Genomic DNA, 26,366 nt, shown 5'->3' on the forward strand with positions numbered 1-26,366 from the left:
GGCGTCTAGACAGCTAAAAATGATACGACAGTACGTCTGTCGACGTATCAGTTTTTACTTGCATAAAATCAGTACGCCAAACGACGAGCGATTTTTCATACTATCATAAAGAACGGCATGTTGTACTGTCATCACAGGTATAATTACGACTTTTGTACTGTCACTGCATTATTTACAAAAATTCGTCAAAGGAAGGTACTTCCACGCATACATTCATATTTTTTTACCCCTCTCCCCGCGCACACTACGCCCGTGGGCGTCATGTTTGCATACGGTTAGTCGAGTACTGCGCCGCTGCGGTGATCCCGCGTGCCGCGTGTGTATTGTTGTTTAGAAAGTGAGTATTTTGTTTCCAACGTAATTTAATTGTTTTACTCATACTGGATGTACTAATTCAAGTCTAGTTGCTTATGTAAACAACATATTTATGTTTCTATTGTTTGTTGTGAACACGATTTTGTTGAACTAAATTTGTAACGAATATTTTTGTAGATAGCGTCTTGAGACTCGTTAGAAAAAGAACAAAAACGTCTTCAAGACCTGTTTGATGCAGCGTCTACCCCTGAATCGAGTCAAGACCCATTTGCTGATGATGGTGACTATGAATCTGACGCTGAGTACTTACGACATTTACGCCTATATCCGTACTGTCATATCATATGGTTTTTTAACCATGTGTTGTAACACTACGCCCCTGGGCAATGTATGAAAAAAAGTAGTGTCTCAGTAGCTGCAACCTGTAAGACATACTGTCCGCGAACGTGTTAATAGAAAATAATGAAAACAAACATACTTTATGCTGACCCAGTTTAATAGAACAAGACAAAGGTACGATTACAAGCACCGTTAAATAAATGATTAAATTTATTGTTACGAGAGTCCCACTCGAGGTGAAAAGTACACGGAACTTCAGATAAATTATTAATCTATTACTGGTAGAGTAGGTAACCCTCAAGTATTTGTACACATTTGGCGTATAAGCCGAGATGCGATAATTCTTGTAGTAGGTATTTGTTATATTTTATATTAATGCAGAATACGGATCACGAACTTATGAAAACTTTCAATTATTTAAAAAAAAATCCGTTTATAATTTACGTAAATTCTCGCATTTTTAAAAGGAGGTAGGTATCTAATTTGTAACATAAATCAAATAATTTGTAACAAATAAACAATATCTACTACACATTTATATCTTGAAAATTAATATGTGGACATATTATAAGTAGGTAATTCAAGAAAAACGTTGTATTTTTAAAAGAAGTAGGTACCTTTATGAAATGGCGATCTCTATTTTGTTTTATGTTCTATTAAAAATAGAGTTTGCAATCTACTGTGTATATAATAACTTCTATAAAAACCTAACCATCGATGGCCGCTAGTTATTAATATTAATAGTTCGATCTAAGCTAACGTTATAAGCTTTGCAAAAAGCTGTAGCCATAATTATTTAATTTATTAGCTTTTTAATAGCATAAATTATTTCAATGTAGGTTTCAATAGGTATTATTAATAGTTAAATTAACCGCATTCGTATAATTTAAACAATAAAACCTTTTTTTATGAACATATGTATTTTTTTATGCGTTTTGACTTTCACATAGGTAGGTATAACTAATTTTGCTTTCAGTATTCCAATAATATTACAAAACTACTAATATTACCGAGGTATTACATTTTATAAAACGAATAAAGTATCAGTAAAATCTCATAAGATATTAGGTTATTTACTTCATTTTTGCGTAATATTCACATAGACAGACAAAACTGCACTTAATTATATTCCTATCCGCTATCGGCTATGGAATAATCTAGATTCTAGAAGTATTCAAAAGCGATATATCAGCAAACCCAGTATCGCCATAAGCAGTGTTCAAAATAAAAAGCCTCTTGTCTTAAAGGGACAAATCCTTGACGGGATGTATTATGTCGAACCCGGGACCCTCGTCAAGTGACGTTTTTTTTATTGGATTTTTTTATTCTATACACATACTTTTTTTCATTATGACGCGATTAGACGACGTTTTACGGTTCTTGGTTGGTTCTGGGTTTGAAGCGATTGATCTTCGTTGCGTAAATTTTAATTTTAACTTTAGTCAGTTGAGATGTGTGTGAAAAATGAAAAATCAATAGAAAAAATATGAAAAGTTCTAGTACCAAATCACTTTCCATTTATTATATTTTAAACGTGTTTACAATGTCAATATTTATAAGTACACAAATTAAATAAAATTTTTGTTGATATGTTTACATATAATGTTTAGATAGAATAATTAAATATCTTTTTTATGTTTTCCATTACTAATTGCTTGAAGTTGAAGTTGACTAGGGAATGTAAGTAGATCCTTATAAATAAGTAACATAAACATTTAATTTTCCATTAAACGTGATTTAACTGAGGATATAAAATGGGATAATATGATTACAAAATATACTGAAGAGGGAACAAATTCAGTATTCTGTCCGAAGGTGGAAAATACAACAATTTAGTAGGTACGTGTATGTACACACGTAGCTACTACGCTTCAGATTTGTCGCACTGCAGCGAGGGGATTTCAATACTTCCAAACAGTTTATTTATTGTACGTAATTTTGTTTAAACCGACCCATTTGATATTTCATAGAACATTTTATTGCAAAAATTCAAGAATATTGACGTCTGGCATAGGATAGTGATTCTGAAGTAATTTTTGAAAGGAGCTAAATAACTATTTACACCATTTATTTAGACAATGTGATTGTTTAATCTTATTACTTCAAAATAAGCCATTAAATGGATTAAAAAAGAGAATTCTCTCGTTACTATTCTAACTCTATACAGTTCGCTCAACTCTATCCTGGATATCGCGGATTTTGTCTTACTATGCTCAATGATACTTAAAACTTTTTGACACACTGATTACGTACCTACGCGTAACCTTAATACCAGTTATACAATAAATAAATATGTCACACACTGTAGTGTTCTACAAGGGTCTCCATGTAGAGTAGTAACCAAGCTAACCATACACTCTCTTTACAGAGGCTTCTCAGTGGTGGCACCTGAAGTAGCTGTTCCAGGGAAGACCACAGCAATCCTGGTGACACTCCACGGCAGAGCTGGCGATGAGGTGGACCCTCTCAACGTGACGGTACGACTCGAAACACAGGACTCCGATAATGACGTGAAGTTGCTTACAAGCGCTAGCCAGATGATTACAGGTGAGATTTTTATGTGTGAAGTTCGTGGTATGAAATTGGATTGTTGGATTGAATACCCGTGTCGTTAAGATTGTAAAACTCGTCACGTCACTCACAGCTTGTAGACGATTGATTTACTTCACAATTATATGAGTTCAGAGGAGTACCACCTATTTCAAAAGTTGATTAATTTTTTATAAGTTGGTTTTGAAGAATTATGATAGAGATGTATTTTTTAGCATTGCCATTTATCTATTAATTAACGATTTCATTTCATATAACCTACTCAATAAGTCATAACGGGAATCTGGTAAGTCGTCCCATTTTACAAAATAAGGGAGGGACAATGTTACCTACCTTTACAGGGATAGAAAATCACTTACATATTATGCCTACAGCAGCTGTATGCATCATTTTTTTCGTATGTTAAATGTTGTACGAAACTGATAAACGACTATATTATCGTAGTAACATAGAATGAAAGTATAAAGTATTCTTATTGCATGTAAAACTAAACACATCGATGTTTTATAAACATATTTCTAGACATTTATAAAATACCTAATGGAAGTAAAAATCAACCAGAAATACCATTGCAATCCATTTGAAAAGGCAAATGCTCTTTTCATACATTCGCTAAGTGTATATTTCTCTTATTTTCAAATAGTTTTGTAAGGTCATTTTAAAAGTTTTCTGCCAATAGATATCGGATGTAGGAAAATTGTTTTGCATTCAGAAATATATAGACATGCATCGGAGGTGTTTCCTTTTCACGTATTGAATTGAAGTAATGCCAAGTCTCTTGTATGTCTTTGAAATGTTTTTTTTGTTTGACTGCTTTTATAATAGAGCAATATTTTGTGTTGAAAAGTAAATAATATACATTATTTATGTCAAGAAAATCTATACTTAATATTATAAAGCTTAAGAGTTTGTTTGAACGCGCTAATCTCAGGAACTACTAGTTCGATTTGAAAAATTCGTTCAGTGTTAGATATGATAGCCCATTCATCGAGGATGGCTATAGGCTATATTATATTATCATCACGCTAAGACCAACAGGAGCGGAGGCAGGTGGGTGAAACCGCGGAGCGCAACTAGTTAAAGATAAAACACGAAACAATAACGATTGCTGACAACTTTCTAACGATAATTCATACCATGATCAGTGACTGTAACATATAATATAAATTTTATTACAATTTTGCCGCAAGTTTTGCATAAATTTATATCGTCTGAGGCCATCAAGGCGGCATTTATCTGGGAACCTAGAACCTTCCGTTGGCAAAGTGTAGTGCACTTTAAATTTAATTCGTCTTTTGTTTCTCTTCTAATACATTTCAAGTCAGTATTATTTTTCGCGGATTATCTTCCTAGATAGAGGTCGGTGAATTATCTTTATTGATTTATAGATTAGATATTATTACATACCTAATATTATTATGAAATCGAATAGATTATCAGTATCAGTATTCACTCAAAAGTAAAAAAGAAGGTTGTAGTACAAAATTACGCTTTATTTCATTAATTACTAGCTAGTTACGTGAATCAAATCAGTAGAAGCCTACTTATCTAGACTAATCTATCTCTGTCCAAATTCATCCAGATCCAATCATAGATTTTTGCGTGAGCAAAAAAAGTCCTTTCATACTTTCGCATTTCTAGTAAACTAGCTGTTTGACAATTTCGTTGTTATTATTATATTTCAGTTACTATCCTTATCCTATGACCTATCCTATGTCTTATACAATTACTACAATCCTAAATCCATTCTATACAAAATTCAGCCATTCTTGAGCTATAAGTGGTGTAACTAACACGACCTCTTTATAATATATTATATTTTATTAGAGAAAGCAGTAGATATGTGCAACAATTTCCACCAATCATCTAAATATATAAAACTCAAAGGTGACTGATATAGTGATCTATCAACGCACAGCCCAAACCACAGGACGTATCGGGCTGAAATTTGGCATGCAGGTAGATGTTAGGACGTAGGCATCCGCTAAGAAAGGATTTCCCGAAATTCTTGCGGGGACGGGGAAAAACGGAGATGCACGTACAAAGTCGTGGGTGGAAGCTAGTCAATAATAAAACATATCATATCATATTATATAATCAAATCCCCTAACTACATAATATGTATCAAAAACAGTATCTTATCAAGTGCAAGAGTTGAATAAAAGCAGCACCGTAGCAATGTAGGGACACACGACACTATCTTGAAGTAGATTAATGTCCTCGAGAGATTGCTTCACGTTGAGAGCAGCCTTATAGTAATTTTAGTTGAATTACTCCGCTGTACGAGCGACTGTTTTGAACTTTACAGGCTTTTGTTTAACGACGTCTGTGATGTTATCGCAGTTAAACTGACGAAATAGTATGATATTATCTTATTATATTAGATGTAGATGCGCCACACACTTAATATTATAAAAATTAGGCACTCATTTTCATTGGCACATTATTTGTCATTATAGCTGACAGATGAGCTATACAGAACGAATCGGTGGTAAATGGTGCAGCTGTCATGACGAAAGGTGCTTTTAAAAGAAGTCTTCTAGAATAAATAAATGTTTGAGTTTGAGTTTGAAGTGCAGAAGTTGGGAAATTACTAATCTTCTAAAATAATTAATGCTTATACAATATTGAGACAATAAAAACAATTACAAAAATAATTGTTCAAATAACATGCAATTGAAATAAAACACACTTAACACAACCATTATCCCCTCAACCGATACTAAAATTAACTATTTACACGCAATATTTTCTCATTTACATAATTGTAACAGCAATCATGAATATATTAAACGGCGTATTGCTAATCGCAATAATTTAGTCCCAATTAACGATAACAGTAATCATTACGCTCGATTATCTTAATCAGTAACTTAACCAATGGTTATGTTGTTAAACGACGTTTTATATGGTTATTCTCGTTATGCTTATTGTGTAGGCTTAAAGTTATAGAGCTTTTGATAAGAATCGAAAGGAACATTTTTATCTGGTTCTTTTTAATATTATAATGATTCTACTTACTTACCTTGTCTTTATTTTTGTTATTTTAGAGCTTTTAGTTTAGTTTATAGACATAATACTATGATCAATATTGGGAGAAGCCTCTGGCTCCTGAGACACAGTTTTAACTAGTTCAGGAGTCGAAGGATTCATTATCTAGACCAGTACAATTATTATGTCAATAAAGATTTTTATTTTTATTATATTATTATTTCTACATCGTTGTTTTTGCATTAACATTAAAAGGTTTCGAAGAATTCACATAAAGTTAAATTATAATTCTTTGATACAAATCGTATTTACAAAACAGTATACATATAAATAAGAAGAAAAACAAGCTTCAAATAATACAGTAAGATAATCTTCCAATCAAATACATCACACTATGTTCACAGCATTTATAGGTGTCAGATATATTATAACTAGTTATCTAGCCCGTCTTGACGAGGCTCGGCAGCTCTAAATTAAACTGTTGATAGCTCAAAGCGATAGGCCTTCAGATATCCGATCTTTGCTTAATGAAACACCATTTAAGCTTCGTGCTGAACTGATGTCACTGTATACATTTCGATTGAACGATTACTGATGCTTTGTTCCATTAGGATATAGCTTGGGTTTCATATCTTTAATCGAAATTGTTAGTTAACCTGCTAATGAGTTAGATTGATATATTTTACAGTTTTTGAACCTACAAATATAATAACCTACAAATCTGTATATTTAATACGGAACAGAAAGGAAAAATTAACTAATCACCTACTCACCTTTAAAATAAATTATACGTCTGGTCGGTTTCACAGTTCCTCGATATGTTAAATTTAGCTTACCTACTTATCAGTAAAATGACAAATAATGTATGGAATTTTTTGTCAAAAAATTAGTTGTAGGTAGTACAAGCGGCAATTCATACCTGCGCGGCGTAGCACCGTATCGGTATATCACAGTGTGAAATCTCCCATTACATTACACATCTTAATCCATACATTGCTCACTTTATAAAATGAGATAAACAAATTGAAGACATGCAAGTACGGAGTAACTGTAGAAATAAATTCTCGGTAATTTTTCCATTCCACCACACAGATGGCGCAGCTGCGATCACGGTTCGTTAGCTACTCCTCGAGCAAATCTGATTTCTTTGGATTCAATTAGCTATTGATTTTCGTTATTAACGCCTGTTTAAAATGCTAGCTCGAGAATCTACTGCATGACTAATCAACGCTGTTTATTTGCATGTTTGAGAGTGTCAAAGTTGGATGTCTTGCTGGAGATGTTTGATGTTGGAGGAGATGACGTATTGAAAAAAAATTATAACTATTTCCTTACACAACTTAGCCATTACTTGTAATGCTCAGACATGATAGTATGTAAAATGTACCAATATAATGTCACTTGGTCTATGTAATACAATATTTGTAGATATTTATTAACTACCTATGTAAAAATATATAGAGTTTTTAATTAATTCAATCATCATATTTTTTAATATTAATAATAATGAAAAATGAAATTAAGTTGATGTCTCCAAATATTTTCCTACTTTGTTTGATTTGATTTTTATCGTAAAAAATCTGACTAACTTATTTACATTCTTCTAACTTATTTAATAACTTCAAAGTTATTAGTTCTCAACGCCTGAAGAGAATATGGAATTAATTTTTATTTAAGTTAACAGAGGCTTACCCGTCTCACAGTAAACACGGTTTAATTACATTCACAAAAATATTTCTAATTTCGCACAAAAGCCTGTCTCTCTTTAATTATTATTTGGTGTTTTAGAAAATACATTTTTCAGTACCGCAAAATTATCAAAAATATTTAAAAACCTGCTTTTCTTAACATCTCGAAAAGTTTTTTACAAAAAAATTATATAGCTCTCGATGTAAGCACAATCCTTTTTTTTCATTCCATATTTCATCTCTCTCTCTCATTGATATGACGTGTTGAAAAGTGTCGTGTTCCATAAATATTACAATTAGCTTCTTTTTTATAATTTAATATACTTATTTACTTGACATCTATTTGTACTTATTCGAAGCATATAATTATGATTGTCTAATCTTTTCTGTCTGCATTTGAGCAATAAAGTATATTAGGCTCCCCATTGTGTTATATTACTTTAATCATTATCTAATATAAACTAGGTAGGTACCTATAGGACGCTATTATACAAAAAAACAGTCTCTTTTTTTCTGTCATCTTTTTGTCTACGTTTAGGTAAAAAATAATTGTCCAAAAGTTAATTAAAATCCACTCATCGTTAATAATTTCAGAGTAAAAAACTCGGTATTTCTCTACTGTTTAATTTTTTAATAAAGAGGTCTCATATCGAATGGAAACGAAATGCCACCTACCAACTATAGACGGCAAAAGAAAGCTGCAAAACTCAGTGAGATTTCTATGCAAAACACTCGCGAAAAAAATATTTTATTTGGCATGTACATTTTTTCCTTTGTACTTATGGAAATTTGATGTCGCTAGAAAGTACGAGAAGAATATTAAACAGCCAATTGAAAATTTGATAACTTTTTGGCGAAGTTCATAAAGGCATGAATATTTTAGTACAATTCAATTGTAAGTTGCCTTTTAATGTAAGCTCGATATAACACAATTTGGACGTGTGCTGGATGTGATTAATTAAATTCTTCGGAACAATAAATTTCATTAACAATCAGCTAGGAATATAAAATGGCATGCTATAAATAAATTTAATTATTGTATAATGTAATGGATGTTTGAATTTCAATTAATAAATTACTAATAAGGAAATATAACGAACATTTCTTGTGTGAAACAATAAATGAACGAAATACGCTCTTTATATTTTCTTTCTTTGTAATTTCTTTAATATTTCCCTATTATTTCTATAGAATTTTATATTTATATATACAGTACAAATTTAAAAATACGTGAAGCCGTTAGGTATCTAAGTAAATAACTGCTTCTGAATATAATTAATTGATTAGATGTGGAAAGGCTGCTACCGATACCAGAACAGAAATGAATGGATTACGATAAATTTAATACCCTAAGCAAGGAAAATACATTACTTATTTGATTCACTGGTGAATTTTATATGTATTATTGGGGCTCTATATAGCAATCACAGCGAATTATCTAGTTTTAGAATAGTTTTAGAACTATTTAGTTTTTAGTAATTTCAGCAAACCACTCATATTTCATCACAAATATCGTCATTATTCCGCACTCACTTTGTGACTTTCCGTTAATTTCTTCATCATTTTAATATATCTATCATTTTATTTACGATACTTACTAAAATAAAAAATATACCATCTATATTTCTTAAATATTTCCAAAAATGCCGCTACGTGAAATTGCTTCATTCGGAAACTGTAAATAAAACCAAAAACGATGTTTTAAAGTTCAAATTTCACCTGAATAATTCGCACATAAAGCATTCACTGGATGAAGCGTGGAACATACTTTTAACTAGATACCATCGCTTTGAAACTCAATACGGTGCGATGGTCTCGTTATCAACCTTTTTTGTCTATTTAAAATAAAAGTTTAAAACCAGATCGGCTAGCAATGTAAATGGTACTTTTTCACAGAACAGCGTGCGGTCGCTCTGCGGATTGTTTAGAAATATGTTCGTGTTTTTTGTGACTGCGTTTTATGATCTTTTTGGTTAGTCTTTAGTCAAATGGATACCGTGTGTTGAGTAATTGAAATTTCTAATAAAGTAACAAAATTATGGACTGTTTTTGTACTTTATTTTTTATTATGAAGGTATTCATATCTATTAATTATTATCAGTCGTGTAATTCTATGACTATATCATATGAAATATTTCTTTCATCACACCCATAGAATAAATATGAGGATTATGATAGCAATAATCGAATATTAAACGCGTTGTAGAGTCCATAATTCCAAAATTTAATTAACATACCAAAGCAATTTCCTTTTATTTATTTTTCGAATCATTCCTGCCATTTTATCCGATATCTAATATGGATTTATTCCGTAAACAAAGAGGATAATGAATTACGTAAATATATCATCGAAAATCCACATTCATAAAACCGCAGGCATGAAAAGGATCGAAATAAACGGAAAAAATATTCCTTTTCACGAAACAATGTTTATCCCGAAAATCTTTAATCTCGTAATGGGATTACAATTCATGTTTAATTAATAAGATTGACCTAATTAGCCAAAAAGTTTCTTTGTTAACACAGATCTTCAAATAGAAATTATTTGGCTTCTTTATAATCGACTAAATACTTTTTTCGTTCCTTCAAAACATTTGATAAATAATTTTTTTTTGTTTGCATTGATTTTTGAAATTAGTAACAATTTATTTTTCTAATGGTGATAATTACATAATTACCTATTTACCTAACTATCTAAGTGTCTTGAGTGTACATAGTTTAGAAGCTTTGAGCTTTCCATTGAGCTTTTGGGTGTACATACCATATAAATATAAAAAGATGAAAATTTAAACATCAATAATTGAAATTACTAAGCGCGATCTTAATTTACGGAATTTAATTATGCGAGATATTCTAAAAAATAATTTTTTGGTGCGAATTCGTAGAAAAACGGTGCTCATCTCAGTGGATAAATATGACAAAAGTTTTATCAGAAACGTAAACGGTAATTAAAATGAATACTTCGCTATTACAATTTAACCCCAATAATAATGTATATCGTTAACAAGGTGGTTTTTCATGAAATGTAAAGAAAACAAAATAATAATTGGGTATTTTGCAAAACTATTAACAATGTAATGGTACTCCAAAGATATACCTAGTATTATTATGTTGCTAGATTTCCGCCCGCGGCTTCGCCCGCGTTTTCAAAGGAAAATCCGCATAGTTCCCGTTCCCGTGGGATTTCCGGGATAAAACCTACCCTATGTGTTAATCCAAGTTACCCTCTATATGTGTGCTAAATTTCATTGTAATCGGTTCAGTCGTTTTTACTTGAAAGAGTAACAAACATCCATACAAACTTTCGCCTTTATAATAGTATTAAGATCTGTGGTTTTAGTTACAAGTACTTAATTATTAATTACTAGAGCAGTATCATCACTACATAGTATAAAACAAAGTCGCTTTCTCTGCCCTATTTCCCTATGTCCCTTTGTATGCTTAAATCTTTAAAACTACGCGACTGATTTTGATGCGGTTTTTTTTAATAGATAGAGTGATTCAAGAGGAAGGTTTTAGTATATAATTTATTAAGTTTTAGACAAAGCGAGCGAAGCCGCGGGCGGTTAGCTAGTTTAAATTTAAATGCAAACATCAAACTACAGTTGCATATAAATAACAACTAATAACTAGCTGATACTAATAAATCTGTTAACTTCCCAGGAAATATCGGATTTCCAATATTCCAATCCGAAAGTTCCCGTATCGTATTTATTGTAGAAACGAGTGTATCCATTACGAGGAAATAATTGAAAATACTTTTCGCTGTTAGCAATTTGTTATAAACTTTCAAGAAATGGATACAAGTTTTAATTAAGATAGTAACTAGCATTGGTATTGGTACTATTGACCATAATAATAGGTATATGTGTTTTAAACAGTTATTTTTAACTAGCAAGCTCACGCATCTTGGTATATTATTTTTGCAACATTTTTCATTAGTATTAGTCGTAGCGTGATATTATGTAGTCAACAGCATTCCTTGATAAATGTATAATCCAAAGCCAAAAAAAAAGTTTAAATTTCAACCAGAAGTTCCTGAGATTAATACGTTCCAACACACAAATAAACTATATTGCTTAATAATACCAATTAGGTACAGATTTCGTGTGCACTTCAAACATGTGCCTATTAATGAGATCAAATAATATGAGTATTGTATTAAGGGCTTGGTCTAGTAGTGCAAACAAATGCATCCTGTCATCCTATATGTAAATAATACAAATGTACTAAGGGAAAGTTGCTCCACTTAATTTTTAAAAATTAAATCATTCGTATGCATAATTTAATATTCGTAATAAGTACCAAAAATGACAATTTGAATCAATTTTCGTGAAAATTACACCGGGTGATTTTTTTTTATCGGTACACAAAATTTGCGAATACTTTCTATTGATATCTTCAACTTCATGTTTATATAACTGATCAACTTTTACAAAGAAATTTGGACGAAATATAAAAAAAAATAAGCTTTCCATACAAAATGCATATTGCATAAATAACTCTATACATTTTTTTCGACCTAAGTTTCTTAGTGAAAGTTGTTCAGTTTAACTAATAAAACGGATAAACAAATTTTGTATATAATAATAAAAATGTAATGTTTGTGTTAAAAAATTATAAAATAGAAAAATACGCAAATGAAAACAAAAGATATTTATTTCTGACTAGCTTCTGCCCGCGACTCCGTCCGCGCGGATGTCAGTCTTCGCGTCTTCAACAGATTTATTATATTATGTGTAATATATAGATTTATATTGATAAACCTAATAAATCTTTTGCTAGCATTCTGATGCTTTATCGGTTGCACTGGATTTATCTCTTTTTTTTCAATCGCTTGAATGATATAGGATGGGTCCTTGATGGGCATCGAATGCTGAAGTCTCGAATCAATCAATTCTGACAGTAGGCAATTTATGTAAAATCTTGATAATGGTCCATCATTTTATTTTGCCTAAACGTTACATACTTTTTTATATATTCTATTTTTAACGAATTATTCACTCCAGTCCAAACAGCAAATAAGCAGACTTCTGCTTCTGCAACGTTTAGTTGTCCCTGAATTTAGAAAAATAGTCATGATTCTTATCTATGACAAAAGTGTTATTTTTTGCATTGTATTTCAAATATTAAATTTTTTTTTAACCGCATCTTCCGCATTTATGTCTTTTGCCGGAATTAGACATTTAACTTCTACTAGTCCCATTTTCCCTTTTTGATATGGGAGTGTATAAAGTAAATTTTTTAGATATTTCTCGTTATACTTTTAAAAAGTTATTATTGTCATTTTGCTCATTAGGTAAAGTAATTTCGATATCAGTTTTAAGTTTTTTGATACCTGCAATAATAACGTCATAATCGCCTGCACATATTTATCGATTACACCCTGTATACAATCCACCATCCACATTCATAATGTTTTCCTGTCCTCCTCTCCTTTACGCTGTTCACCGATACATTTGAAATGAGTAAATCTGCTACCACTGAAGGATGTTTCATTGTGATCAGCAAATTTTCACCACTGTTGTCGATTATTTGTTTTTCATTTTTAATCAGCAATTGGGAATCATCAGTTTTGTTTTTTGCAGATTGGTGATGTACCCTAACAATACGTCGAAAAGGGAAAGCATCAACGAATTATCGTTTTCGTCCTCTTTTTTTATTCTTCGCGTCTCTGTTACTTCTGTTTGTTTAGTTCTCAACACCCACTGAATTTTCTATGTTATTGTGATCTTCCATTACATCTGAGTTTTGATGATGTGATGATAATCCATTCGTTTTAATATTGGTACTTAGAGTTGGTAGACTAAACTAGAAATGGCGGACTAAATTTGTCAGCGCGTCTGTAAGATCAGAATATAAAACCAACATTCTGTATTTAAGATACAATATTAATAATCAAACAACATGCCGCTACGTTGAAAATGACTAGAAGAAAAAATTCAAACACCTCGGATCAATTTTGGAGTAAACAAATCATTTTCCCCGTATGGGGATTTCCCCGGATGAACTTGGGAAGTTCAAGTTCTCAATACAAGTTTATATTATATTTCGTATTTCTCAAACGAAAAATAAACATTTTTGGAACTTCAAAAAAATTATATTATAAGAAAATTTATGAGCTTACTTTAGTTTTAAAGAAATATACATCCCTTTACTGACATCCCGTAAAATAAAGAAATTGTTGCCAATCACCTTTGCAGATTGCAAAGGTGATTGGCAACAATTTCTTTTGGTTCTATTTGGTTTCATTAACTTTATGTTCGAAGATAATTTTTTTTCTAGTAGTTACACGCGTATTTTTTTCGTTTATTTTCCATATCGAAATCAAATGTTTAAAAATACGAATATTTGCACAAAACTAAGATAAAAATAATCAATTAACAAAAATATTAAATTTAATGAAGTAGAGCAACTTTCACTTCGGTATGAAGGAAAATCGAGCGTAGAGCACACGTCAGAACGCTCCGGCCCAAGGAGCGCGACTAAAGAAATTCGCTAGGATTTTTCCTAATTATTTTAAATATTTTTTTAATATTTAAAGAATTATCAAAATTCAAAAAAAAAATTTTTTAAAGGGTTAATACTCATTGGTCTTCAACCAACTCGAATAAATTAATGGAAAAAATAACTTTTAGCAGTATTTATCAATAGATTTTGTAAGGCAAAAAATGGGAAATTTAATGAATTTATAACGTCCTAATTAAGAAAATCATAAGTTTTTCGGCAATTGTATTCAGCAGTTTTTAATAACGACTATATAAGGATAATAATGCGCTGATCAGATTGTGTAAATTGTAATCGGTTGCAACGTAGTGAGTGCACAAACTTAGCTCGAAATGTCTTTGGGGGAAATAGACTTATCTTGAAGGCCTGATTAAGGTAACATAAAGTAACTTTATAAATGTGAAAAAATTCACGCGTATTGCGTATATAACACTAATTGATAAACAAGAAAAAAAAATTCAGTTTATCATTTCATTAGCCGGGAAAAAATTGTCAAATAACTTGTTGAAAACGCAATTTTGCTAGACTGCAGCCTTAAGATGTGATAGTAATAAGTTATTTATTGGATTAAACATATTTTGATCGTTGTTTAGAAGAAGATTTAATCATAATTTAGGTTATTCAGACCATTATTTATTGTCATTGAAAAAATTATGCCATTTATACAATAACACTTATGACATGCAAGTCGCTTTATAGCGAACAGTTGTGATCGTATAGCAAAGTTATTTCTCGCAGTTAGAATTACAAAGGCACATAATACTAAGCATTCTCGCTCAAGTATAAAGAAATATCAAAGAATACTCTAAAGTTTCCTTCTTCCTTAAACTTTCAGCTATTTTCTTTGGTACCTGTTTTCTTTAACGTAATTTACTTTAAAATCTAAGTTTAAAAGTGATATTTGAAACACATTGTGATCGGATTGAAGAAATTTGTATGAAGTTTATTTTAATAAACAGAAGTTGATACTGGTTTTTAAAAAATACGGGTATTTTTGACAAAAAAGAATCTCTAGGTATTTTGGGCCTGTATCAAATCTATAAAATTTAATGAAATACCTACAATTAGAGACAGAGTCTATTTATGCACAATACCTATATCTATTGGAAATAACTAACAGCATTGCAAAGGTAGATAATATATATTATATGCATAGTAATATTGCATTAAGAGTAAAAGCTAAATTATGCAAAACTAGATTTCCGCCCGCGGGTTCGCCCGCGTTTTCAAAGGAAAACCCGCATAGTTCCCGTTCCCGTGGGATTTCCGGGATAAAACCTATCCTATGGCTATGTGTTAATTCAAGTTACCCTCTATATGTGTGCTAAATTTCATTGTAATCGGTTCAGTAGAGTTTGCGTGAAAGAGTTACACACACACATCCTCACAAACTTTCGCATTTATAATATTAGTAAGATTTTCGTATATAACTATTTCACTAACAGGAAATCACATCACTACTTCAACAAACTAAACTAAGCTATACAGAATCATCTCAAACAAAGTTACTAAACATTTATAATATCATTTCGTGGAGCACAGATAAATAATGTTCAACATCAAACGCCCAAACAAATATGAACTATATTAATTCCGCGTCACGCTTTTCTGAACGGATCCTTGAATTTAATCTATTTAAATCTCCATATAAAGTCTGAGCCTTGGTGAGGTCACGGATTTGCGGAGCGATAAGCGGAGAAACCGCGTTTTTAATAGCTTAGAAATTTATTGTAAATGGTATAGTCATCGTGTAGTAGGAATATTTAGTAATAATAACAAACGATATAGTTATTTTCGATTGTGTCGCCACAAAATTTTTAATTGTGAACTGAAAATTAACAGAAGAATATGACATGCTAAATATGAAATGGATACTAATAACAAAATGTGTTGAAAGAAATTCCGCTTATTAAAAATAAATAATGAATACAGCTTAGTAGTCAGTCTTTACAATGGACAACTTATTATGTAATAACATAAGAAAGGTTGTCTATTATGTAAAAACATAAAAAAATTGTCTCAATTCCACGACTCAATTTTCGAGAAAAGCAACAAACGATTTATTTATTTCCAGTTCTTTTCCCGCTTGTCGCTTTCTCTTATCCTTTAATCCTATATCTTACAAGTCATGCCAACACAGAGTATTAAAGTTTTAATTGAATCTGCTTTACGCCACGTCGATGGATACTTTTCTAATTATAAGTAGTTAATGCAAACTGCTAAGCTTGGTGACAAATAAACAGGGCAAATAGTTTTAGCGCTGACTTGGTGCATACAACTCTTACGTGTTTGAATTACATAATATTAAATGAGCTTCATTCTATGTGTCTCTATTTAATGTCTCTATTTAATCCCTCGAAAGTAACTCTGTCTGTCTGTCTATTACGCTTTCCCGCTTAAACCTCTCAACCAATTTTGACGAAATTTGGCAGAGACAATCTTTAGACCGTGAGAAAGAACATAGGCTACCTTTTATTGCGAAATATATACTACGGGCGAAGCGGGGGCGGACCGCTAGTTCATTATAAAGAGAAGACATACATCAAAAGATTAATTCAATTAATAAAGGCAGGAGTTTGAGTGCAATGGACAAATTTAAAATTACATCGTAAAACTTATTATAACTCCAGCGTTTGATATCAATTAATGAATATTCAATAACTTTAAAGTTTAAACATAAATGTAATCAAAAGGCTGAAAACATTTGAAAAGACGTCAATCAAACAGAAGTTTAACAGCGAATAAATTCTTTACAAATTAATTCAAAATTTGATTTAAATTTCAACTTTTGACAAACAAAAGACGCAAGTCAAAAACATGACTGTTGTCTGCGTAAATACTTGATTCAGTATTTAGTTTTGTATATTACTTGGCATTAATTAAATACTATTGCAGTGTAAGTTGTAAGTGAATTTGTAATGAAAGGTTTGACAATTGCCCTTTGTGCATCGAAGTTTCAGCGTAATGTAAAAGCTGCAAGCTGTTAAAGTTGTTTGTAAATTGTAGTTCGTTCGTAATCTGTAAAATATAATATATTGTTCAAACGATTTCAAATCATTACTCACTACCTCTTGTCCCGGCTTTGCCCGTGTGATGTTCTACTATATAAAAATAAGTCGGGTTTTCCTTCCTGACGCTATAACTCCAGAACGCACGAACCGATTTCCACGGTTTTGCATTCGTTGGAAAGGTCTCGGGCTCCGTGAGGTTTATAGCAAAGAAAGGGTGTCTCTGGTTGCGAAACGGAGTTCGCCAGGTTTGCTAGTGTAGTATAAAAAATATAGCCTTTGTTTCTTTGTAAACATTATAGTTTCCAATTATCAAAGAATGTTTGTAATCAGTTGAGTAGTTTTTGATTGAAGTAGTATCAAACCAACATAAATTGAAATCTTACTTACGCTTACACTTTCCGCGCTAAATACTTCCTTCTAATAATTATTTAATTATCCAACTTAGTCCGCTGTAGCCTATAGGTAATTATCTATTTTTCCTGTTAAATTCTTGAAAATTGTTGAAAGGAATTCCTTAGTATCTAGCAATTATTTTATATTATAACCTTTACTATCGTGAAATTTTTCTCGAGAAACTCGAGAATCTTATATTATAATAAGCCAATTAAAATTTTATAAATTCAATTATGATTTTTTTTAATTGTACGTTGAACGCTAAATGCATTCACCGGAAATATTTTTTGAAATAGAATGAACTAGTTTTGTTATTTCTATATTGAAAACTAATATTTTCTAAAGGATTCTGTTGAAATGTAGAAATGAACGTTTTCCAATAACCAAATGAATTCAAATGCTAATTTATTTCATTAGATTTCTTAGCACTTTCGATAGAGGTAAATTAGAGTTAATAGGAATATGTGTTAATCCCTATAGACTATCATTTATCTTGCTTTCATTGGTTTTAGAACATATTTTAAAAGAATATTACGTTTAATTTTTAGATCTTGAATTAGTATTATACTAATGAACGTAATTTTCTTATCATAACATATTTTTCCCACATTTGTATTTTTATAAGATGTACTTTTTATTTTATAACTCAGTATATTAAATATTTTGCCACATGTTATACACGCGAAGGTTATTTGTATGTATAATACTTTCATCTTAACAAGCTTTATTTAAAAAGGCATTTCAAGTCTACAATACTATTTATAAATATGACTTTTTGCGGTTTTTTAGTATGCAATATATTTTATACATATATACACACTTACGTCTGTATGGTACTTACTGGAACGAGAGTCTAGTAAACCATAATAATCAGCAAACGTTATTCAAACGTGTGTGCAGATAATGAAGCAGCTTTCACGACTAATTTATAGAATTGTGTGCCAAAATTATGGCTCAACCATGGCTCAACACATTCATAAGCAAATGAGCGTAATTAAATGCGGTTTAAATTCTAAAAATCTCTTCTAGGCCTTACATTATATGTATATAGAATTAATTCACATGCATAAATAGGCTTTTTTGAGTAAGATATAAATTAGAAGTGAATTTTGAATTAGAATATAATCGTCCAAAGAAACTATTCAGTCATTTAAAAATCTAGATAGACTTGAACTGAATTTTATAGCTTACAGCGAAGTTAAATAAGAAGATTCGTTAAGATTTATTTTAAAATTCTGGTGGATAACTGAATTTAGTATTAGACAATATGAAGCATGATTCTTTATGCAGTTTTTGAATATAGGTAAGTGAAATGTTCCACTCAAAAGCCCATCAAGAATATTTTTCATAGAGCTCGAAGATTTCTGTTGAAATACTTAAAATAATTAGTTCCTAAATATTTTAAGTGACGTTTCCAGAACCAATTGTTAAGAATAAGCCTATGTTTAAGTTTATTTTGATTTTGAGAATTCCTCTGAAACAACAAGTTCAATATAAATTAATTAGAATGTCGTGCAAATTCCAATAACACGCGGGAACAGCAAACGAAATAGCATATCTGTATGTAAAACCTAATTTTATAAACATGTCAGACGCCGTTGTAATCTGTTTGAAATTCAAATTAATCCCTTTGTGAATTCGTTGAAAAGTTCAAAACTCATACAAAGAAGTCTTCATAAATATTTCTCGTTTCGCAGCTTATTTTATTATTATGATTAAAAATACTTTGCCTTTGTAAGTAGCTCTAGTTCTTTAACGAGTTATTTATTTTGCGTTTTTTCATCTGAACTATGGCTTTGTTATTGTGCTTGGTGTATGAATAAACCGGGAATGGAATGAGGATTTACAATATTATTATATTTAATTGTTTTATAAGATTACAATGGTTGTAATTAGCGGAAGGAGCGTTCAAATAGCTAAAATGGTGTCTCCCTTATACATTCGCAATTTGTTTTCTAAAAAAACTATCGGAGCAATAAGAGAAGCATTGTTTTCCTAAAATTGCAAACGTTATGAGTTTTTAAACAATATCAATAATGATGATTAATACTAAAATCTTAAGAAATTAGGTTTGTTACTTATGACAGAAAACACAAAAAAGAGAAGACGGATTCAGAGACGGAAAGTCTAAAAATTTAATTTTCTCATGTAAATATTTTCCGCTAGACCTTTAAACACCGCTTTAGTAAAGTCCATATAACGCAGTGTTGTAAAAATTAAGCGACATTCAAGAAGCAATAGAAGGTGAAAATAAATTTCCACCAACACGTGCGTTTATACAATAATCATTTTTACCTTTAATAACGTCTGGTTTAAGTGCTTGTTCGGCGAGGTTGGCGCAATTCCTTGAACATCCCTTATATTTGGAGTATCTCCAAGATCTTTTGTTGGTTCGACGATTCTCGAAGCTTCGAGAAACTTTTCGATTTTAAATGGATTCTGATTCGAGTTTGAACATTTTTCGAACGTTAAATTTTATGGGCATATTAATGTCGCTATTGCACTGGAGCATTTTCTAATGACGTTATACATTCTTAAAGTTTAATGGGATAGTTTGAAATATGCTATTTTGGTCTGCTTTGAAGTACAAAATACGTATTCTGGTTATGAACCTTTTATTTTGATATTTGCCTTTTCGCAAAACTTTTGTCATTTACCTTATGCGATAATGAACTAAATTCGCAATAATAGTCGCAATTAAAATGCGACTACATTTTTATCATACTGTTTTCTGTCTTGTCTAAACTACGGACGTATTTAACCGAGTAAAATTATTAAGAACATTCTAAAGAATGAAAAATTAACAGCGAGTTAAACTAACAGAGCATGGTGAAACTGGGTCTAAGTATCAATATATTCCTTGTCAGTTTTACGTAAAACTTCAAACGTTCATTTGTTATTTCCAATAGGTAAAATTCCAGTAATATTATATAGTACAAACTACATCATATTACTGGAATTTTACTTCTCAGCTTTCTACTATATTATTTACATCTAAGAGAGATGCCGAGAAAGACAATGATAGTTTTATTTTTTCATCCCACATTACGATACTTCTCGAGATTCTAATAATATGTAACTAATTGCCACAAATTAATTGAGGGATACCCTCTCAGATACTTCTCAATATAATGTATTACAATTATTGATTTTTTTCCCAGGTTACGGCATCATACCGCTCAAGATACCACCGTCACCAGGCTCTAGCTGCACCCTTCACACCACGGTGGGGTGCGTCAATGAAGAATGTACTGCCAAGAGCCATAGCGTGATCAAACTGCTGGGCCCAGTTAGGGATGTGATTGTGCGACCAGCTCGACACCATTATAGACCGGGAGAGACAAGTGAGTATATAGAGGGTGTCCCAAGAAGTATGGATATACTGAAGCCAGGAGGTAGAGGACCTTAGAGGGACATCCGAATCACCCCCTCGCATGTTATGCGATTTTTTGTATTTTCGGAGTTATGACGTTTTTGAAGTGAAAACTTCTTTAGCGGCGTTGAAATCTTAAAATCGCGTCAGGACACGTGACCTGATCGAAAAAGCGTAAGAGCCAGCGCGCACGAGCAACTTTGTCTCCGCAACTATTTTGTCTCTCCCATCAATTTGTATGGGGAGTTGCGTCGCTACGTGCGCGCACTTACATACTAGCCCATAGGTGGGAGAGGCAAAATAGTTGCGGAGACAAAATAGTTGCGGAGACAAAGTTGCTCGTGCGCGCTAGCTTTAAGACGGATACCATTCCAAAATATCAAACATGCTCAACGTTAATAATCAAGTTTTCACTTCTGCCGGCACTCCCGGAGTGCAACCCGTCTTTTTTTTTTTAATTTTCACCGAGTACGATGAGATTTTTATGTATGGTGACTCCCTCTCCCTCTCCCTCTCCCTCTCCCTCTCCCTCTCCCTCTCCCTCTCCCTCTCCCTCTCCCTCTCCCTCTCCCTCTCCCTCTCCCTCTCCCTCTCCCTCTCCCTCTCCCTCTCCCTCTCCCTCTCCCTCTCCCTCTCCCTCTCCCTCTCCCTCTCCCTCTCCCTCTCCCTCTCCCTCTCCCTCTCCCTCTCCCTCTCCCTCTGCCACTCCCTCTCCCTCTCCCTCTCCCTCTCCCTCCCTTTTGGCGGGAGGCGGAGAGTGTCCGTTCTGTAGCGTTTAGCTACTATTATGTATTCTGTGCCATCCTCTAGCTACATAGGAAATTTTACTCCTAATCGCTTTTGCTTGAGAGAATTTTACTTAATATTATTTTAAACATAATTACAATAAATCGTAAATCATAATAAGATCGTCTTGAATACCGTTTTATAATTAGGTACTTATATTACAAAAAAAATGATCTATCTAAACGAGTATTGGGTAGCAACATAACATTTCAAGAAATGTATCAAAGCAATAATAATTAAAGATAATATTATATAATATTATTATTATAATATTATATAATTATATTACTAATGACCCATACAAGAACATAATGAAACATAACGAAGTAAGCCTGATCAACATCTATACCCCACGCGTATTGGACGTAATTGATTAGATTCCCAATTAGCCTGTCGACGAAGATTGGCAGCTTTCTTTTGTTCCGCCTACGTGATAATGTTTTTACTTTTAAATTATTCACGTAAAATAGAAGTTTAAATTAAAGAGAATAGAGTTTATTTTTCATTTTTATTCTAATCGTCGGTGTTGCCTTATTTTAAATTTCTTATTTTTTTTTTATCCAATGCATTAAAAAGTTTCATCACTGGCTGAATAATAGCACTGGCTGAAAACAATTGCAACGCTAAAAAAGAAACGACACCAAGATTCGAAATTCAAATTTCCCTCCACATTTCTTGAGGTTAATGTTAATAACACGTCGAGTGACAAATCATGTAATTAGATTTTGATGAATAATCTGTATTTTAACATGTAATTAAAATTGGTGTTATGAATTAGTTTCTAGATTGAAGCTTATTACAGTTTGTTAGAAGGTACGGTAGACATTTCTATGAAAATATTTTAATTCAGTACCTAATGACCAAATGTATAGGTATGTATTAAGATGTTGATTTTGACTCAATTATTATATGTAAGTAAACGATAATTTTTTATATACCATTTCAATATTATTCAAAATAACTAGTCTTTATATCTAGGTAGATAAAAATATTATAGATAGTAGGTAGTATCCACTATAATAACTCTCATTTAATGTGTTATTCCTCTGAAGATAATTTATCATTTTTAATTCTATGAAAAATGAAAATGGATGTTTTTTAATTATCGTAGTACTTATTGATTTTAAAGTGGACATTAATTTGGAATTAACTCATGCTATTCCGCATTATTCACGGGCATGCAATTACGTAGGATAAATAATTGCCTTTTGGGAATTCGTTAACATTCTCTATCCTAATTTATTGCTTGCGTTTTTATAATTGTAGCTTCATTTTTCTTTGTGATATTATATTATGAATTTAATTATCTAATTTGTATAATTGGTAATATTATTATCCGTGCCAGATACATTATTTGTGACATAAAAAAATGTTATACAGTTATGCAGGGCTAATTTATTTAGAATAAGTAATATAATATTATGCAATAGTGTTGTTTTAAAAGTTAAGATTTTATGCATATAAGTACCTCTACTACTACTATCTACAAATATTTTATTTAAAGGAACAAAACATTATTATTATTTTTATTATAACATCGTCGGTATTCCCAGATTACAATCTGCAGCTCTTCAAGTCTAGAGTGAATAGGCTTCTTCTAGGCAGACGTGCTCCTGCCTCCTACATAGATCGCATCACCGCTTTACATCAGGCGGGATAGTGGTCAAACGCCTGCCTATCAAGTATAAAAAAAAAACATGTTAAAAGTCTTGCTCAATGATAAGTATCGAAAAGTAATTTAAATTAATAGCAACCTAACCGTACAAAATTAATAAAACGGACCTAAGGCCGAGGTGTAAAGGTTAGCTAAAGAATAATTTATGTTTCATCCACGCTTCGCTAAAACTTGATACATTATAAAAATAGAACTAATTCTCTTTGATATTATTATAAACGTGTTTCATAACGAGAATAATAATAATCGGCCTATTTGAATAGCTTTTTTTATTTCATAACGGAGACGAAAATTAATGGAATCGAAAAAATTATAATTTAAAATTTGTTTCAATTGCTATTACTTCTTGAAATAAGATACATTGTGTCCGTTGTATATTTAATAAAAAATATTATAGAACAACATTCACAATGATAATACATTTTTTTGTATTAACTTTAAATTTGTCCAACACATTTTATTTGTCCTTCAACAATAGCTAACCTATAAACTTACGGTTAAAATACGCAAAACATACATACACATACAACATTATATAATATACTAAAACTGCTTCACATTACAATAAAAAGATTGATTTGCCAAACGCTACACTATCACAAACATGTGATATTCACAAATTCGTACAGCAGTGTTAATATTTACACACGCAAAGAAACTCGAAAGGTTAGGCGTATTTACGTAGTTAGAGGTACAAAAGTTTTCGTAACGTAGTCTTGTAAAGTTGTTAGGGCGTGGTCCCTTTATTGTCCAAGTTCGAGCTCTGCTTGTAATTAATTACTACGAACTATAAGTTATTAGAACTGTTGGACTATCGTAAATTGACTTTTTAGTGTTTGGGATTGTATGATGGTTGATTAATTTGTAAAGGGCATAGCTGTTGAATGTTCTCTGGTGAAAAGATGCAATGTTTTTAAATAATTTACAGTTTACAATTACAGTTAAATTCCATGATATTAATTATTTTATACGACCATACTACGAATAGAAGATTGGCATAGTGATTCTGGCATTGAATAGCACTCTGGGTTATTTAATACAACGTTTTTTATCTTACACTTTTACAAATAATCTCCAATCGTAGAAATCTCCAAATTGTATGACACGGGTGCGTTTCTTAGAAATATGAAAAAATACCCATCAAGCTAATAATAATTTAGGGCTATGTAATACATCTATATTTATGTCATCTCTTTTTGCAGTAACCTTCTGGATCTTGGCTCTGGATCACGACTTGCGATTGGTACGCGATGAAATTGCTTACGTGGCGTTGAAAAACCCAGCGGGGACCAAAGTCACTATCTGGGAACAACTGTCTATGGAAGAAGGTAAGGAATATTATATCTATTTTGTAAAATAAAGCTTTGTAATAGATACTCATGACTCGGACGGATACTCATGGATTGACTTTCTTACTGATAAAATTCATATAAATAAAAGAAAGAGTTGCATAAACTAATTTTATTTTGTACTAGCTTTCCGCCTGCGGCTTCGCCCGCGTTTTCAAAAAAACCCGCATAGTTCCCGTTCCCGTGGGATTTCCGGGATAAAACCTAGCCTATGTCACTCAGAAATGATGTAGCTTTCCAACAGTGAAAGAATTTTTCAAATCTGCCAAGTAGTTTCGAAACCTATTCAATTCATACAAACAAACAAACAAACAAAAAATCAAACCTTTCCTCTTTATAATATTTGTATAGACTAGATTTCCGCCCGCGGCTTCGCCCGCGTTTCCAAAGGAAAACCCGCATAGTTCCCGTTCCTGTGGGATTTCCGGGATAAAACCAAGTTACCCTCTATATGTGTGCTAAATTTCATTGTAATCGGTTCAGTAGAATTTGCGTGAAAGAGTAACAAACATCCATACATCCATATACTTACAAACTTTCGCCTTTATAATAGTAGTAGGATCATTAGCTGCCAATAGGTTTTCAGTTAACTCATAAACGAAAATATATCATAACTTAAATCTCAATTGACTGAAACTTTAAGATATTGAATCTATCTAATTAGTTGTATCAGTTAACTTTATTCATCTCTTTATAATATCGTTGAATGTTATGCCCACACCTTTAGTATCGTAATATTTTCCACCTATCTCTAAAGATTTCGACCGTCAGGTATACGGAAGACGGTGTATCCCTTAAAAGCCTTTCCGTGTCGCATCAATACAGATCAAGTTCGCTCTAACGTACTGACAGATTCAATTTCCTATTACAAACTGTTTTCAAATCTTTAGAAACTTAACGTAAATAATGTTGGGTAGAAGCGAATTCGGATCCCGATGTCGTTCGTGTAAGGAAATAAATGAGAGTGTAGATAGTGAATATTATTTCATGATTATCTAATAATAATATTAAGATTTGGTTACGAATTGAGGCTATTGATAAATTAATTATGGCATATTTTGTAACTAAGCAATGCGCTTCGGTGTTTTATTTGTTTATTATAAAAATTTAGCTACGTTGAAATCAAACTACAGTGTTAATGACATTACCAAGTGGTAGAAAAATACAATGATGATGTTAATAAAACTGAGTTCATAAATAATACCTACTCAAACAACATAACATCACATGTAAAGGAAAACCTTTTCACATTTTATCATTTCTATGGACATGAAAAGCTACCAATGAATATTATATCACCCAAATCAATTTACTTGTTTATCGAAACACAATACATCAACAATTGATTTATCAAACGTAAACAATAGTAACGACAATTATAATCCATTG

General features: G+C 31.6%; 1 protein-coding gene across 1 annotated transcript in view; it reads left to right on the forward strand.

Annotated features, from left to right (window-relative positions):
- Nucleotides 1-26,366, forward strand: part of LOC149908583 (C3 and PZP-like alpha-2-macroglobulin domain-containing protein 8) — a 102,360-nt gene that overhangs the window by 5,442 nt on the left and 70,552 nt on the right. The window contains exons 2-4 of the mRNA XM_090102220.1: nucleotides 3,023-3,201; nucleotides 20,956-21,138; nucleotides 24,831-24,956. Of these exons, the coding sequence (XP_089958346.1) occupies nucleotides 3,023-3,201; nucleotides 20,956-21,138; nucleotides 24,831-24,956 (488 nt within the window). The remainder of the gene's footprint in view (nucleotides 1-3,022; nucleotides 3,202-20,955; nucleotides 21,139-24,830; nucleotides 24,957-26,366) is intronic.

Source organism: Colias eurytheme, chromosome 5 (assembly GCF_061535395.1).
Source record: "Colias eurytheme isolate Ceu_HAF_F1 chromosome 5, ilColEury1 Martin Lab GWU primary, whole genome shotgun sequence".
In the NCBI taxonomy this organism is placed as follows: Eukaryota; Metazoa; Arthropoda; class Insecta; order Lepidoptera; family Pieridae; genus Colias; species Colias eurytheme.